The sequence below is a fragment of the Mastigoproctus giganteus genome, chromosome 2, assembly GCF_048544385.1.
Source record: "Mastigoproctus giganteus isolate SK-2022 chromosome 2, ASM4854438v1, whole genome shotgun sequence".
Taxonomy (NCBI): domain Eukaryota; kingdom Metazoa; phylum Arthropoda; class Arachnida; order Uropygi; family Thelyphonidae; genus Mastigoproctus; species Mastigoproctus giganteus.
In genome coordinates, this window is record NC_143576.1 from 263,072,002 (window position 1) to 263,085,498 (window position 13,497).

A 13,497-nucleotide genomic window follows, 5' to 3' on the forward strand; every position below is an offset into this window, starting at 1 on the left:
TTCATCGAAGCTGTCCAGGAGATGGTGTTCCCGGTCCTGAGGTAAGTAAGTTAGTCTGGTGATTAGGATTCCACGTAGGTCGTCGTACAGTGGACATTGGTGCATCAAATGTTGCCAGCTCTCGCGTTCCCCACATGGACAATGTGGGTCCTCACAACCGAAAGGCTGCAAGTTTTTCATTGAAAGGTCCGTGACCCGTCAGGAGGTAAGTGGAGTGCAGTCCTGGGTGGAGCCAAGGCGGTGATTTAGGGTACACTTTGTGTATGTCCGGAAGAAATTTCCTTGTCACTTCTCCTTTGGTGCTGTTTGTCCAGCGGGTTTGCCATTCTTGTTTTAGATGCCCCAATAATCGGGTCTTTCCTGTCTTTCTGTCATTTGTAGGTTCGATTGTGTACCCCATGAATGTGACGAGCATCCCTTTAGATACATAGTATGACAGGCCACACGTGACAATCTCCAGGTCCAGCGGGAGAACCCCCGCCAGCACCTGGAGCGCATGCGTACTGACAGTCCTGCATGCGCGGGTTATTGTTAGAAGGATTGATTTATGGATTGAATCAAGAATTCTTTTATTTACGGCCATGGCTGTCTTGTGGAACCAGATTGGAGCAGCATATGAGATTGCTGGTATAAATGTAGCCTTATAGTAGAGAGAGAGTGTTCGCTTTTTCAGGCCCCAGTCACGCCTTGTAACACCGGCAACCAGTGCAGAGTAGTTTCTAATTTTTATTCTTAGTTGCTTGAGATGAGGTTGGAAGGAGAGATTGTTGTCAAGGATGACACCTAGATATTTCATTTGGGTGGTAAGCTTTATCGTTTTTCCTTTTATTTTAATTTGCGGAGGTCTTCTGATATTTAATGATCCTTTGAGAAGGATCGACGTTGTTTTTATCGGTTCAATTTGTAGGAAGTTTTCTAATGCCCATTGTTGTAGGATCTCTAGGGCATGGTTTGCCTGTATCTCCAGTTGGGCCCTGGAGTCTGCCGCCACCATCAGTGCAAGGTCATCTGCGAAGGCTTGACACTTTACTTCCCCCAAGTTGGTGTCAAGGAAGTCGTCGAAGACTATATTCCAAAGCAGGGGGCCAAGGACGGACCCCTGCGGGCATCCTCTATGGATATTTCTTGTTATTCTTTGGAAGGGCGCTACGACTTCAATTCTTCTTTGGGACAGGTATGCTTTGATAGTATTGTAAAGGTTTATGGGCGCATGCGCTTTGCGGAGTCTGCCAAGGACGCTTGGACACCAGAGAGAGTCGAACGCCCTATAGTGAAGGAAACTGTTCCTGAGTAAATGCATAGCAAGAAGAAGGCCGCTGCGATTGACAAAATAAACTGTGGTGTTCCGGTAATCGCCTTCCAAAATGAAGGTCACCACGACCCAAGGTTAGGCTATTAAGGGAGCCAGGATGACACCTAGGATGACCCCAGGTAAGGCTATTAAGGGAGCTAGGATGACACCTTAACGCCCGCAAAAATAGCAGTGTTTGGCCTTGTGTCACACATCAGCCGACAGTATCTTAACGCATATACATATCACATAGAAAAATTTTCAAATAAAGATTACTTGATGACAATCTGCATAATGTAAGTTGAAGGACGAGAAGAACACCCGATAAGGCATCTATTAGTATAAATTTAGATTTAATAAGCAAGAAGAAACTCTATAAATTTTTAAAAACTTGAAGAACATACAAATCACTTGATAACACACTACACGCGGACGCGCCCGGCCGTCTCCTTCGCAGACATAGCACCATACGTATATCTGGTCCTTTTACAGAGTGCTGTATTCATAACAGGGTACCATGGCGGAGTTGAACTAATGTTTAGGTGCAGCCGTACATAAGACACAACACAACACAACACACATGGGCGCCTCCGTAGCCAGGTGAGCAGGAGCAGCAGTGCGTAGCACACGCTTCTTGATTAGTCAGGGGTTCGATCCCGTGACCCCCAAATACGGAGGATGCGGAAAGGCCACCGCATATCCCCGGAGCAATATGGCCTTAGTTGCTAATGCTCCTAAAAACCAAATAACAAACAAACAAACACAACATACACCTCATTCGTGATGGACTATGCCGCATAGCTCGCAGTATAAAATGCCTAACAGCTTCGTACGCTAGATCAGTGCAAATGGATCTGGTCGTGCAAGCCAAAATGATAAAGTAGCAGGTATGGGATGTTGTAAAGATCACAGAGTTTCAAAATAGCATGATGGTGGGAGTTCATGTGTCGGGTTCTCTGTGAAGGTATCATCCATCTTGATTGATCACCTGTGGGACAAGAGGATCCGCGATTTCTGCCGTCCAACAACATACAAATCTGGCGTTATTTTTGAACAAATGCTCTCCTTTCTACTGCACATAGACTACCTGCAAATAAAGTTCTGTCGACTCCGGTGGATGATTAAACAACAACTTTTGCACGTCCATGGCCAGGCTGTTGGGTGTAGATACGTTAAGACGTGTATATCCGGTCATACTCTATGGCGCCGAAGTCCGGAGTCAACTGCTACGACGCATCTTAGACGGATTTTCGCGGAGGAATTCTTACTCGCCTTAGCCGTCAAAATGATGGTTGGCATTATTTCAGTACCAGATTTCTGGGCTAACTGCGAATGGAGGATCCCGGTCCCAAGCCTTAGGGCCAATCCAATCCTTCAGGCCATTTCAAACCGGTTAAAGTTATCTGATCGGTTCTTACCTGTGCGAATGCTGCAGGATATACACTCCTTGGACGGGACCTCTACAAGTTCGCAGTCGATAAGAAATATAGGCAGAATGTACTCGATTGACTTTCTTCTCAGAACCACGTCACAGGACATTAGAACCTGCTCCCGAGTATCTATCCATCACTGCCATGGATCATCGCTGCAGTGTTCAAACCTTTCTGGAGTCATAACGCTTGGGTTTTTTTTTTCATCTTTGTTTAATAAGTTGTGTAATTTCTTTTATGTAAACCCCTGGCTTGTAGCCATGAAGGGAGTTGTATACAGCAATGTGCCTTCTGTATACAATAAAGAGTTCTTCTTATAATTTGTAAAGGGAAGTGAAGCGAATGGACACGCAGCCGTCATCTATTCTGACACTGTGGAAAGCCTTGCAGACATAATGCAGATCCCTTCGGACATCTTCAGACATCTAGTGGAATCAATGCTTAGGAGAATAACGGCTGTTATCGGTGCGAATGGAGTCCCAACACAATATTAGGTATGTGGTCATAATTCAGTGAGGGCGCCTCCGTAGCCAGGTGGGCAGGAGCAGCAGTGCGTAGCACACGCTTCTTGATTAGACTGGGGTTCGAGCCTGTGACCACCAAATACGGAGGATGCGGAAACGTCAGGAAATGACCACCGCATATCCCCGGAGCAATATGACCTCAGTTGGTAATGCTCCTAAAAAAAACCAAATAACAATAATTCAGTGATCACTCAGTGCATATAGGTTTAAATCACTTTGTTTTCCAACGGACAATGAAAACATCAGTGTCTGTATGTTTTATTTTTCTGGTTTCCAGTGTGTTTCTAAATATGTATTGGTTATGTTCCTAGGTCGAGCAGGATACTGCATGAACTATAATATCATGCTTAGGACACTGATGAACAATATTTTTGAAATGACCCAAAAAAATAACAGGAAAGTTCAACTTTCTTTATTAGTATAGCATACAGCTAAAGAACGATAGTACATGAAAACAGCATTGAATTTAGAAATTAAATCAGTGCTTAGCCTTGCAATACATTGATCAATTTTAAGTATCATTCCGATTAGACTGAACTGACAGTTCCTAGTCGACTTGTAAATCAAGATATCTCTGAAGACTTGGGCGGACAGGAAGTTTTGTAATGCCTTCTGGAAGCTGCCAGCTATTGTACAGGGTACTCCGGATGACGCATCTACAAAGGTGGGTTAGTTCCGAGGGAATCATACATCGTCGTTTCAACATAGGAACCCATCGAATAGTCTTATCAAGAACATTGGCTGCAGAGAATTCCCAATCACATTTTCTTCTTCGCCAAGCCCAGATGAAGCTGTCATTGATAATTGTTTGTAAATTTCCGACTGTGAGTTGCTGAGTAACCCGCAGAAGAAACTGAGCGCACAAAGCTCTTTCCTGGAAGCGATTCTTTGCCTCCTCTTCCGGATTGTTGCCCTCGCTAAAAATGAGCTCTTCCACGAAGAACAAAATCAGCCAACATGGACGAACCTTGTAGGTGTTTGCGTTTAACGTACTTCCAAGCCTGAGAAGCAGTAGCAATAGATTGGGCTTAAATTTCAGGATGCTGTACAAGAATAATCCAGGCATACGATGGCACATTACATCAATAAATCTGTCGCTGTTGCCAAATATCATCTTATTTCTATTGGCAACACGATGAAAATAGGACACTGGAGACTCCTGGATACTCCTGACTTCGGGGAGATCTTTACCAGGCCATGTCCACAATGGCTCGATCTTCTCAGGATAACTTATCTCTTGAGAAGAAATTCCTAAGAAGTGATCGCAGTTGTATAAACTTCTTAGAACCTCTCCTACGATGCTCATGTTCTCAATGTTCTTCCAAAAACACACTTTAGCGGGAGTGTAAATCAGGTTTTCGAATTCAGATTCAACGAATTCTGTACCACTTTCTTTCTTCCATTTGTGATATAACTCCAAGAGTGTTCGAATGTTTTGTTCATCAGTATGGCTTTGAAAATATTCTTCATTTTTAGGATATTTTAGGAGTACCTTAACCGCCGAATGGATTTCCTTCTTTAAGTTCCGAATGTTTACTGAGCGATCGTTGCAACCTGGGGGTGGAGCCATTCTAGACTTGTATGAACAGCGTTCCCTGCTGCCAATGTATTGCTTGATATTCATTTTTCGAAATGGTCGATTGTCTGGAAATTATTTCGTAACAATGCGTTCAACAATACTGTCCTTTAAAATGTTCATGTTACTATTTAACAGTGTTCGGCTTACAGTTTGTTCTGAAATCCGTATCTAGAAATGTTTTGACTATTGCCAGAGATTTTCGAATTAATACCCTTTTCCCTTGCTTTTTAACAACTATACATGCCACTCATTGCACAGTAACAATTTCACCTCCCCCACCCTCCGAGACGAAAAGTGGTTATGCCACTGTGGAAATCAGTTATTTTGATAAAAATACAATAGTTCATAAATCATTTGGTAATATGAAAAAATTTAAAAATCCTTCACTGTTACCCTACCCTCTTGCTAATTCCAGCCCCTCTTCTGTGGATGCGTATCTAGGGAGGAATGAATCGATGCAGTTAAAAAGGGAAGTTAGTAGTTACTCATATACGAGATGCCAATGATGATTTCCAAGGCTAGGCTGTTTCTCCTTAGTCTGCGTTTTGCTTTTTTTTTTTTTTTTTATTTTCCGCTTAAAACACAAAAGTTAACAAATCCGTTATAGACGTGGTATATACATTTTTATTATATATATTTCTCCCTGAGTGGAGGATTCCACTTCGTGACGGGTACTGCTACCAAGTACACAGAGTGGTTGTAATGTTGATCGATTGTATTAGTATTAGTATTACTGCTGATCGAGGAAATCTCTGACTGACCTACAGGTGTTCAGGATTGCGACTTTCTGGAGTTACTTGTGGGTGTTCTCTGGGAAACCTATTGCTGCTAGGCTGCTATGAAGAGTCTTTGGTACCATACCGGTAGTTGACACGATGATCGGGATGGTCGATACATCTTGCATATGCCACATCTCCTTGACCTCATGTCTCAGGTTCGTGTACTTCCTAATTTTTACCTCATCGGTTTTCTGGACATTGCTAGTGTTGGGCATGGCTATATCAATCAAGTAGGTTGCCTTTTCCATCTTGTCCACAAGGGTTATGTCCTGTCTGTTGTGCGGGATGGCCTAATCCGTTATTATGGCGCGGTCCCAGTTCAGCTTGTGGGTTCGGCTCTCTAGTACTGCCTGGGGTTCGTACTTGTAGTATGGTACATTTCTTTGGTCAACTGGTATTTCCTCGCTAACTTCTCATGTATTATTCTGGCCACCTGGTCGTGTGTATGAGTGTACTCAGTCTGGGTGATCACCTTGCACCCAGCGGTGATGTGTTCGGATAGTTTCTGAGGCCAGGTGGCATCGTCGACATGTGTCATCTGACATTCCGAACTCCTTTGCGATGTATTTTTATAGTTTCTGGTATTAGTATTAGTAATAGTAATAGTAATGGCCGCATGGTGCAAGAACGCCTATGGCTTATGCTGTACTAGCTAAAAAAAGGAAAAGGAAAATTAAACCTATCATCCTATGCACTTCCCTCACCCGAAGGTACTGTCCAGATGACCTTTGAATTTCCCCAAACCTGTCAGCCTCTACCACCCATGTAGGCAATTGATTCCAGTAATCTATAACTCGCTGGCTAAAATAAAACTTCCTGCAGTCCAATCAAATCATTTCCCTCCATAACATGAATTTACGTCCCCTAGTTCTAGCATCATTTATAATCTTGAAAATTTCGTCCTCATTCATTTTACTGATGCCTCTCAGAGACTTAAACACCTCAATCAAATCTCCTCTAAGGTGTCTAGTTTCCAAACTCTGCAACCCACATATTCGAAGTCGTTCTCCATAAGGACGCCCTTTTGCCGATCTCACCAGGCGAGTTACCCGTCTTTGCACCCTTTTAAGAAATTCGATGTCTTTCTTTAGGTGCGGTCTCCATACTTGAACCCAGTATTCCAAGTGTGGTCTAACAAAAGCCTTATATGATGGGATTATCATGTCCCTATCTCTAATTGCAAAAGTTCGATAGATCATCGATAGGACACCATGTGCCTTCCTTACAATCTGTTTACAATGCTCAGAGAATTTCATGTCTGACCGTATCATAACACCCAAGTCCCTTTCCTCCAGTACTGGGTTTAGTTGAACTCCACCAAGTGAATAAGTTATTTTGGGATTACTGTTTCCCAGGTGTAATATCTTACACTTTGTTGGATTAAAGCATAGCTGCCATTTTTCTGACCATTCCTGAAGTCTATCTAGGTCTCTCTGAAGAAGCTCAGCTTGACAGTGATCATTAACTAGTCTACCAATTTTAACATCATCTGCAAATTTAGACATCACGCCCTCTATCCCTTTATCGATGTCGTTTATGAAGGTTAAAAACAACAGTGGTCCTAATACTGATCCTTGGGGAACCCCACTTCTTACCTCAACCCAATCTGAGGAACAGCCATTTATCACAACCCTCTGCCTCCTGCCCTGAAGCCATCCTGCTATCCATCTAAGGATTTTCCCAGTGATTCCAACATGTTCCAGCTTATAAAGCAACCGCTCATGTGGGACTGAGTCAAAAGCTTTGCTGAAATCTAAATAAAAATGTCGAAATTATTCCCTAAATCCAGCTCGTGAGTGACCCTTTCAAAATAGCACATAAGGACTCCTTAAAATATCAAGAGCGAACCAGATTTGTTAAACATGATTTTCCCTTTACAAAACCATGCTGAGTATCCTTGAGAATTTCGATTCGATCCAAATGATCCCAAATTCCACCCTTGACTGCAGTCAGACTGACAGGTCGATAATTTCCCACTTCACTCTTAGAGCCATCCTTATGTATTGGAGATACATTGGCACTTTTCCAATCCAACGGAATCTCCCCAGAGTCTAGTGATGCTCACATAATTAGCCTCAATGGTTCAATGCACTCACTTGCCGCCTCCTTTAAGATTATAGGGTATATTCCATCAACTCCAGGAGCTTTACTGGCCTGTAGGCTCGAAAGTTTTTTCATTAAATAATCTTGCGAAATTTCAGTATCATTAATTACATATTTTTCAACTTTGCTCCCACAATTTCCCATTGCCACAAAAGGTTTTCATTTGTAAATATCGATGCAAAATAACTGTTGAGTTCATCTGCAACGGCAGCTGGTGTATTTACTACTATCCCCTTTCCCTTATGTAAAGGTCCGCTCTGGTTTGTCCTGCTCTTCGTGGCATTTATATATGTGAAGAATTCCTTAATCCCCCTCTTTGCTCTGTTTGCTAGTGATTTCTCATAAACTGCCTTTCCCTGTCGAACATTTTCTGTGGCTCTATTACAGATCACCTTCTAGCTGTTATAGGCTTCAGTACTTTTTATTGCTCTGTAACCTTTCCATGCCACCTTTTTCTGCTCAAGTAATGTGGCAACTTCACTATTCATATAACTTGGAACCCTCCTCGTGGAGTATTTTTTTAATGGTAAATACGCATTCCAGGCATCTGTGATTATTGTTTTAAAAGCATACCACAGTTCAATTGTATTCATTCTCTGCGCGACATCTACCCAGTTAATAGAGGGCATGTAGTACCTTAAGGCATCGTAATTTCCTTTTCTGAAATTAAAACCCATTCCTTTGCCTTTTACTGCTGCTACCCCTCTCATCATCATCCACCGTAGAACTCCGTGATCTCTTCCTGATACTGGTTAGCATTAGCAGAGGCATATGATGCAAGAAAGCAAGCTTATGCAGCATCAGCCAAAAAAAAAAAAAAAAACAACTTCCACTTCAGCGGTCCGTTCGTTCGAAATACCTGTCCAGCTGCGCCTTAAATTTATTTAGGCTATCAATTTCCACAACAAGGGATGGAAGTCTGTTCCACCAACCAACTACCCGCTGGCTAAAGGCAAATTTCCACACATCTATCCTACATCTGTTTTTCCTCAATTTCGATTTATGCCCTCTCAGGTGATTATTCTGAGCAAGAGGCAGAATCCCATCAACATTGAGCATGCTCAAACGATTCAAGGCTTTATACACCTCTATCAGATCACCTCGCTGGTGCCTAGTCTCCAAACACTGTAATTTGCAAAACTTAAGCCTTTCTTCGTAAAAGCAACTCTTTGTTCCATTCACCAATTTTGTTGCCCTTCTCTGTACTCGTTCCAGCAGCTCTACATCCTTCTTGAAATGAGGCCTCCAGACCTGTATACAGTATTCAAGGTGTGGCCTGACCATTGCTTTATACAAGGGAATAATCACCTCCTTATCCCTGCTAGAAAAATTCCGGTATATCATTGACAAGACACCATGAGCTACTCTTGCAGCCCGTCTGCACTGCTCAGAGAACTTCTTATCTGTCTGCACAATTACCCCAGGTCCTTTTCATTCTCTACCACTGTCAGTGTAGTACCACAGAGTTGATACCTTGCTCAGGGGTTGCTGTTTCCCATATGTAGTACTTTACATTTGTCAATGTTAAACTTAATACGGAGCAATATGGCCTTAGTTGCTAATGCTCCTAAAAACCAAATAACAAACAACAAACAACATCAACTTAATTTGAAACCTCTCAGCCTATCTGCTCAACCTTTCCAGATCCTGTTGCACCAGCATAGCGTCAGTAGTGTCCTTAACAACCCTGCCAACCTTTGTATCGTTTGCAAACTAGGACATTAAGTTCGATATACCATCATCAATATTATTTATAAATACAGAAAACAATAATGGACCCAACACTGAACCCCGAGGGACTCCACTAATAACATTAGTCCGTGATGAGCAGTGTCCATTGATTACCACTCTCTGTCTTCTCCCCTTCAACCACCCCTTTATCCATAGCAGCAATTTGCCTCCAATGCCACACTACTCCAATTTGTGCAGCAGTCTCCCCTGTGCAACAGTATCAAAAGCCTTTATAAGATTCAAGTATGCAGGGTAATTCACTACCAGTGCGACAAACTTGCAAGAGGTGTAGGGGGGCACAAAGACGAATCGGAATCACATAGAATTGCAGGGTTCGAAATGCCTTCGTCATGCGGTAGAGGACGTCGAAAGGGAGGTCATGTGAACAGTGATCCCGCCGGAAGTCAGCATTTGCGATCCGGTTCCCGAGGCAGTAGGATGGATGAGTATTCAAACGTTGAACTGGCCGACATGCACATCGCGTATGGAGCTGCGGACTGTAACGGGCGCGCCGCTCTGCGCTTGTACCAGGAACGTTTCCTGCACAGGCGTGCTTCTCATCATATGATTTTCGCACGTGTGCACAGAAGGTTACGTGAGACTGGTTGTTTCATGAGAGGTACCATGAATCGAGAGCGAACGACGAGGACGCCAGACAATGAGGAGAATGTCCTACGTCTTGCAGAAGGCAATCCGAGTACGAGTATTTGTGCGATAGGCCAACGATTGGGTATTGCACAATCCACTATATGGAGCATACTGTCAACGAACCAAATGAGTTCATACCATCTGAAACGCGTCCAATCATTGGAGCCTGCGGATTATCCACTCCGCAGGACTTTCGCTACTTGGTTTCTTCAACAGAAACGGTTCGCAAATGCTGACTTCCAGCGGGATCGCTGTTCACGCGACCTTCCGCTCAACGTCTTCCACCGCATGACGAAGGCATTTTGGACCTTGCAATGCTATGTGTTTCCGATTCATCTCTGTGCCCCCTACACCTCCTGGAAGTTTGTCGCACTTGTAAGGAATCACACTGTATAATATCAAAGTTATTCTCTGCATCCAGCTCTTTTGTGACTGCATCATGGTAAGGCAAGACTTCCCCTTAACAAAACCATGCTGTGTCCGAGCTATAACGAAGTCTTGTCTAGATGATCCTTAAGTGCTTCTTTAACCAGTGCCTCATTAATTTTCCTCTAACAGAAGTTAAACTCACAGGTCTATAATTACTTGTGTCAGCCTTTGTGAATTGGGGTCAAATTTGCACATCTCCAGTCTCTGGGTACCTCCTCTGAGTCCAAAGAAGCTCTCATAATTATGGCTAAGGGTTTCCTTACTGCCTTTGCTGCCTTTTTTAATATAACTGGAGAGATCCCATCCACCCCAGGTCCCTTTCTTGTGTTTATCTTCAACAATTTCTCCTACCTTTTACTCTCAGTTATAACAAGATTCTCTAGCTTACTGCCAGAGTTGAATACACCTCTGGAATTCCCCTCGCTGAATAACTCCTCATGTGTGAATGTCGATGCAAAATATTCATTTAGTTTGTTAGTTACCTGAGCAGGATCATCAACAGTTGAACCGTCGATATCAAGTGGACCAATCTGATTCATCCTCTTCCTTCTAGAGTTTACATAAGTAAAGAACTCTTTGCTGTTTTTCTTTATGTCCCTTGCCAAAGATTTCCCGTAATCTGCATTCGCCTGCCTAACCGCCTTTGTAACTTAATTACAGATCAACTTATATCTATCATAGGCTTCCATGTTACCCATTAATTTATATGTATCCCATGCATTTTTCTTCTCTGCTATATGTCTCATTAGTTCATCTGACATCCATTTAGGCCTAAACCTTGAACGATATTTTTTAGTTGGTATGTTAAGCCTAGTAGCTTCCAAGATAAGTTCTTTGAATGCTTCCCATTTTGAATTTGCTGTTGGTAACATCATCAGTTGGTCCCACTGTATAGAATTTAAATATTGTCTCAGACCATCATAGTCGCCTTTACGAAAGCAATAACCCTTCCCTTTACCCCTGATGGCAGTTACCTCTTTGAGTAAATCCCACTTCAGCACACTGTGATCACTGCCACCTAGTGGTTCCTCTATCTGCAGATTCTTAATGCATGAAGAATCACTACTGATAATCAAATCAAGAGTATAACTCCCTCTAGTTGCCTCCCTAACATGCTGATGTAGAAAACAATCATCCAATAAATCCACAAAAGCCTTGCTAGTGTGTGAGTGACCAACCCACAAATTCCAGTCAATATCTGGGAAATTAAAATCCCCCATTATAAGACTCTCTGATTTACTGGCCCACTGTATTTCCCTGTACAGTTTCTTATTGTACTCATCAGAGTCATTAGGCCTATAGCACATTCCTACTCTCAATTTTGATCTCCCGATGTTTATGTCACACCAAACTGACTCGACACCATCTTGGCGACCTGGCCGTGTCTATGGGTGTATGGGCTATTGATAGAGCCATGACATGGTCAGAACCATGATGTTGGCGGTTCTGGGTCATCATTATTCTAGTCGATCTCATAATGTACCCTAGGTTGGTGCTGGTCCAATCTGTGATCCCAAAGAAGTGTGTTAGTATTATTCTGCAATTCATCTTAGTTTTTAGCAGGCTTCTCAATCCCTGATTTTTCAATCAGGTGAGTCTTGATCTCGTGTTCTAACTGTTGAGTCTCTCTCTCTGCATGGCTTCAACGTCTTCACCAGTCATGAGCTGGTAGTTTCGACTGACTGGATTTGCCTGACTAGGAAAAATTGCAACCCAATGTCAATACAGAAGTTTTCAGTGATCTGATGTAGCTGTTGGAGTTGATTCTCGGTTATCACATAGGGCTTGTTGTCCATGTACATCTGGTGGTAAAGGGTGTATAAGTTCTTAATTTATTTTTTAAGGGTATATCCATACTTTCTGAGCATGGTGGACAGTGGGTTGAATGCTACACCAAACCATAACCAAAGTGAACTAAGGCATCTCTCCAGAAGATTCCTCATCTGATAGGGATCGGTTTGGTCATGATGTTCTCAACCTTGATGGTAGTCACCACTTCCCCATTTTGCAAGAAGTGTCGGTGTAGGGTCGGCTTTGCAGATCTTTAGTGTCTTTATCAGCCAGCTATGGGGCATGGAGTAGAAGGCCTTGCAGTAGTCGATGTAGGTAGGTCGTGTACAGACTGCAATGCTTGTAGGCTTGCTCCATAAAAGATTTAAATAGATGAGCAAAGGATGCTCCTTGCATCCTTTGCTCATCTGCATAACCAAATATCTTCTTGGTTATGCAGCTAGTCTGGATCTTATATATCGTTGGGAGACTGGTGGCCAATCTGTACTTCAGAGGTTTGTGGTGTGTTTTTCCTTAACCCTCAGATAGGTGATTCCTTGAGTCATCAAATTATTATTATTATTTTAGGGTTACCCGTAATTAAATACATTAACCCGTATTTGTGTCTGTAAATTGCGTATGTTCTATGGTTGATTTGCCTGTTTTGCTGAACGAAAAAACCCCAGTTACTGGGGAGAAAAACCTTGCTATCTACGCCTGAGACCAACTAACTCAGCCACGGAGTGAAAAAAGGCCATTAAAGTTCCTCGCGTCATCGACGGGATTCGAACCCAGGCCTTTTCCACCCGGTGTGGGGAGGACGGTGACGATACCACTGCGCTACACGCGCAGACAAGGTTCCTTGAGTCAGAGACTCATGGATTGTGATAGGATTCTACTGGGTCTCTGCTCAGTATGGTATGGGTTTTTGTGGAGTCCATTTCCTCAAATTTCGCTGGGGCCTTCTTCCGCTCTTCTATTCTGGACATTGCCACCTTGTGTGTGTCCATTTCAGCTGCTCTGGGTCGTACTTTTTTGTACTTGCGTTCCTTCTCCTAGTTCTGGCTAAGTAGTGTCCATATTCTGTATTTATTGTAGTTGTTTGCTCACATCTTGTTTGATTTTTCCCGTTACCAGGAGGTATCAGTTTTTTGATTAAACTGATCCGTTTCTGGTCCGCTATTCGCTGTTCAATGATCTGAGGAGTCTGAAA

The 13,497-nt window shown here is 42.9% G+C and overlaps 1 protein-coding gene across 1 annotated transcript; it reads right to left on the reverse strand.

Annotated features, from left to right (window-relative positions):
* Window positions 1–3,792: 3,792 nt before the first annotated feature.
* On the reverse strand, window positions 3,793–4,815 carry LOC150090445 (uncharacterized). The gene has a single exon (XM_090390315.1). The coding sequence runs from the start codon at window positions 4,813–4,815 to the stop codon at window positions 3,793–3,795; it is 1,023 nt and encodes a 340-aa protein (XP_090246441.1).
* Window positions 4,816–13,497: the final 8,682 nt, after the last annotated feature.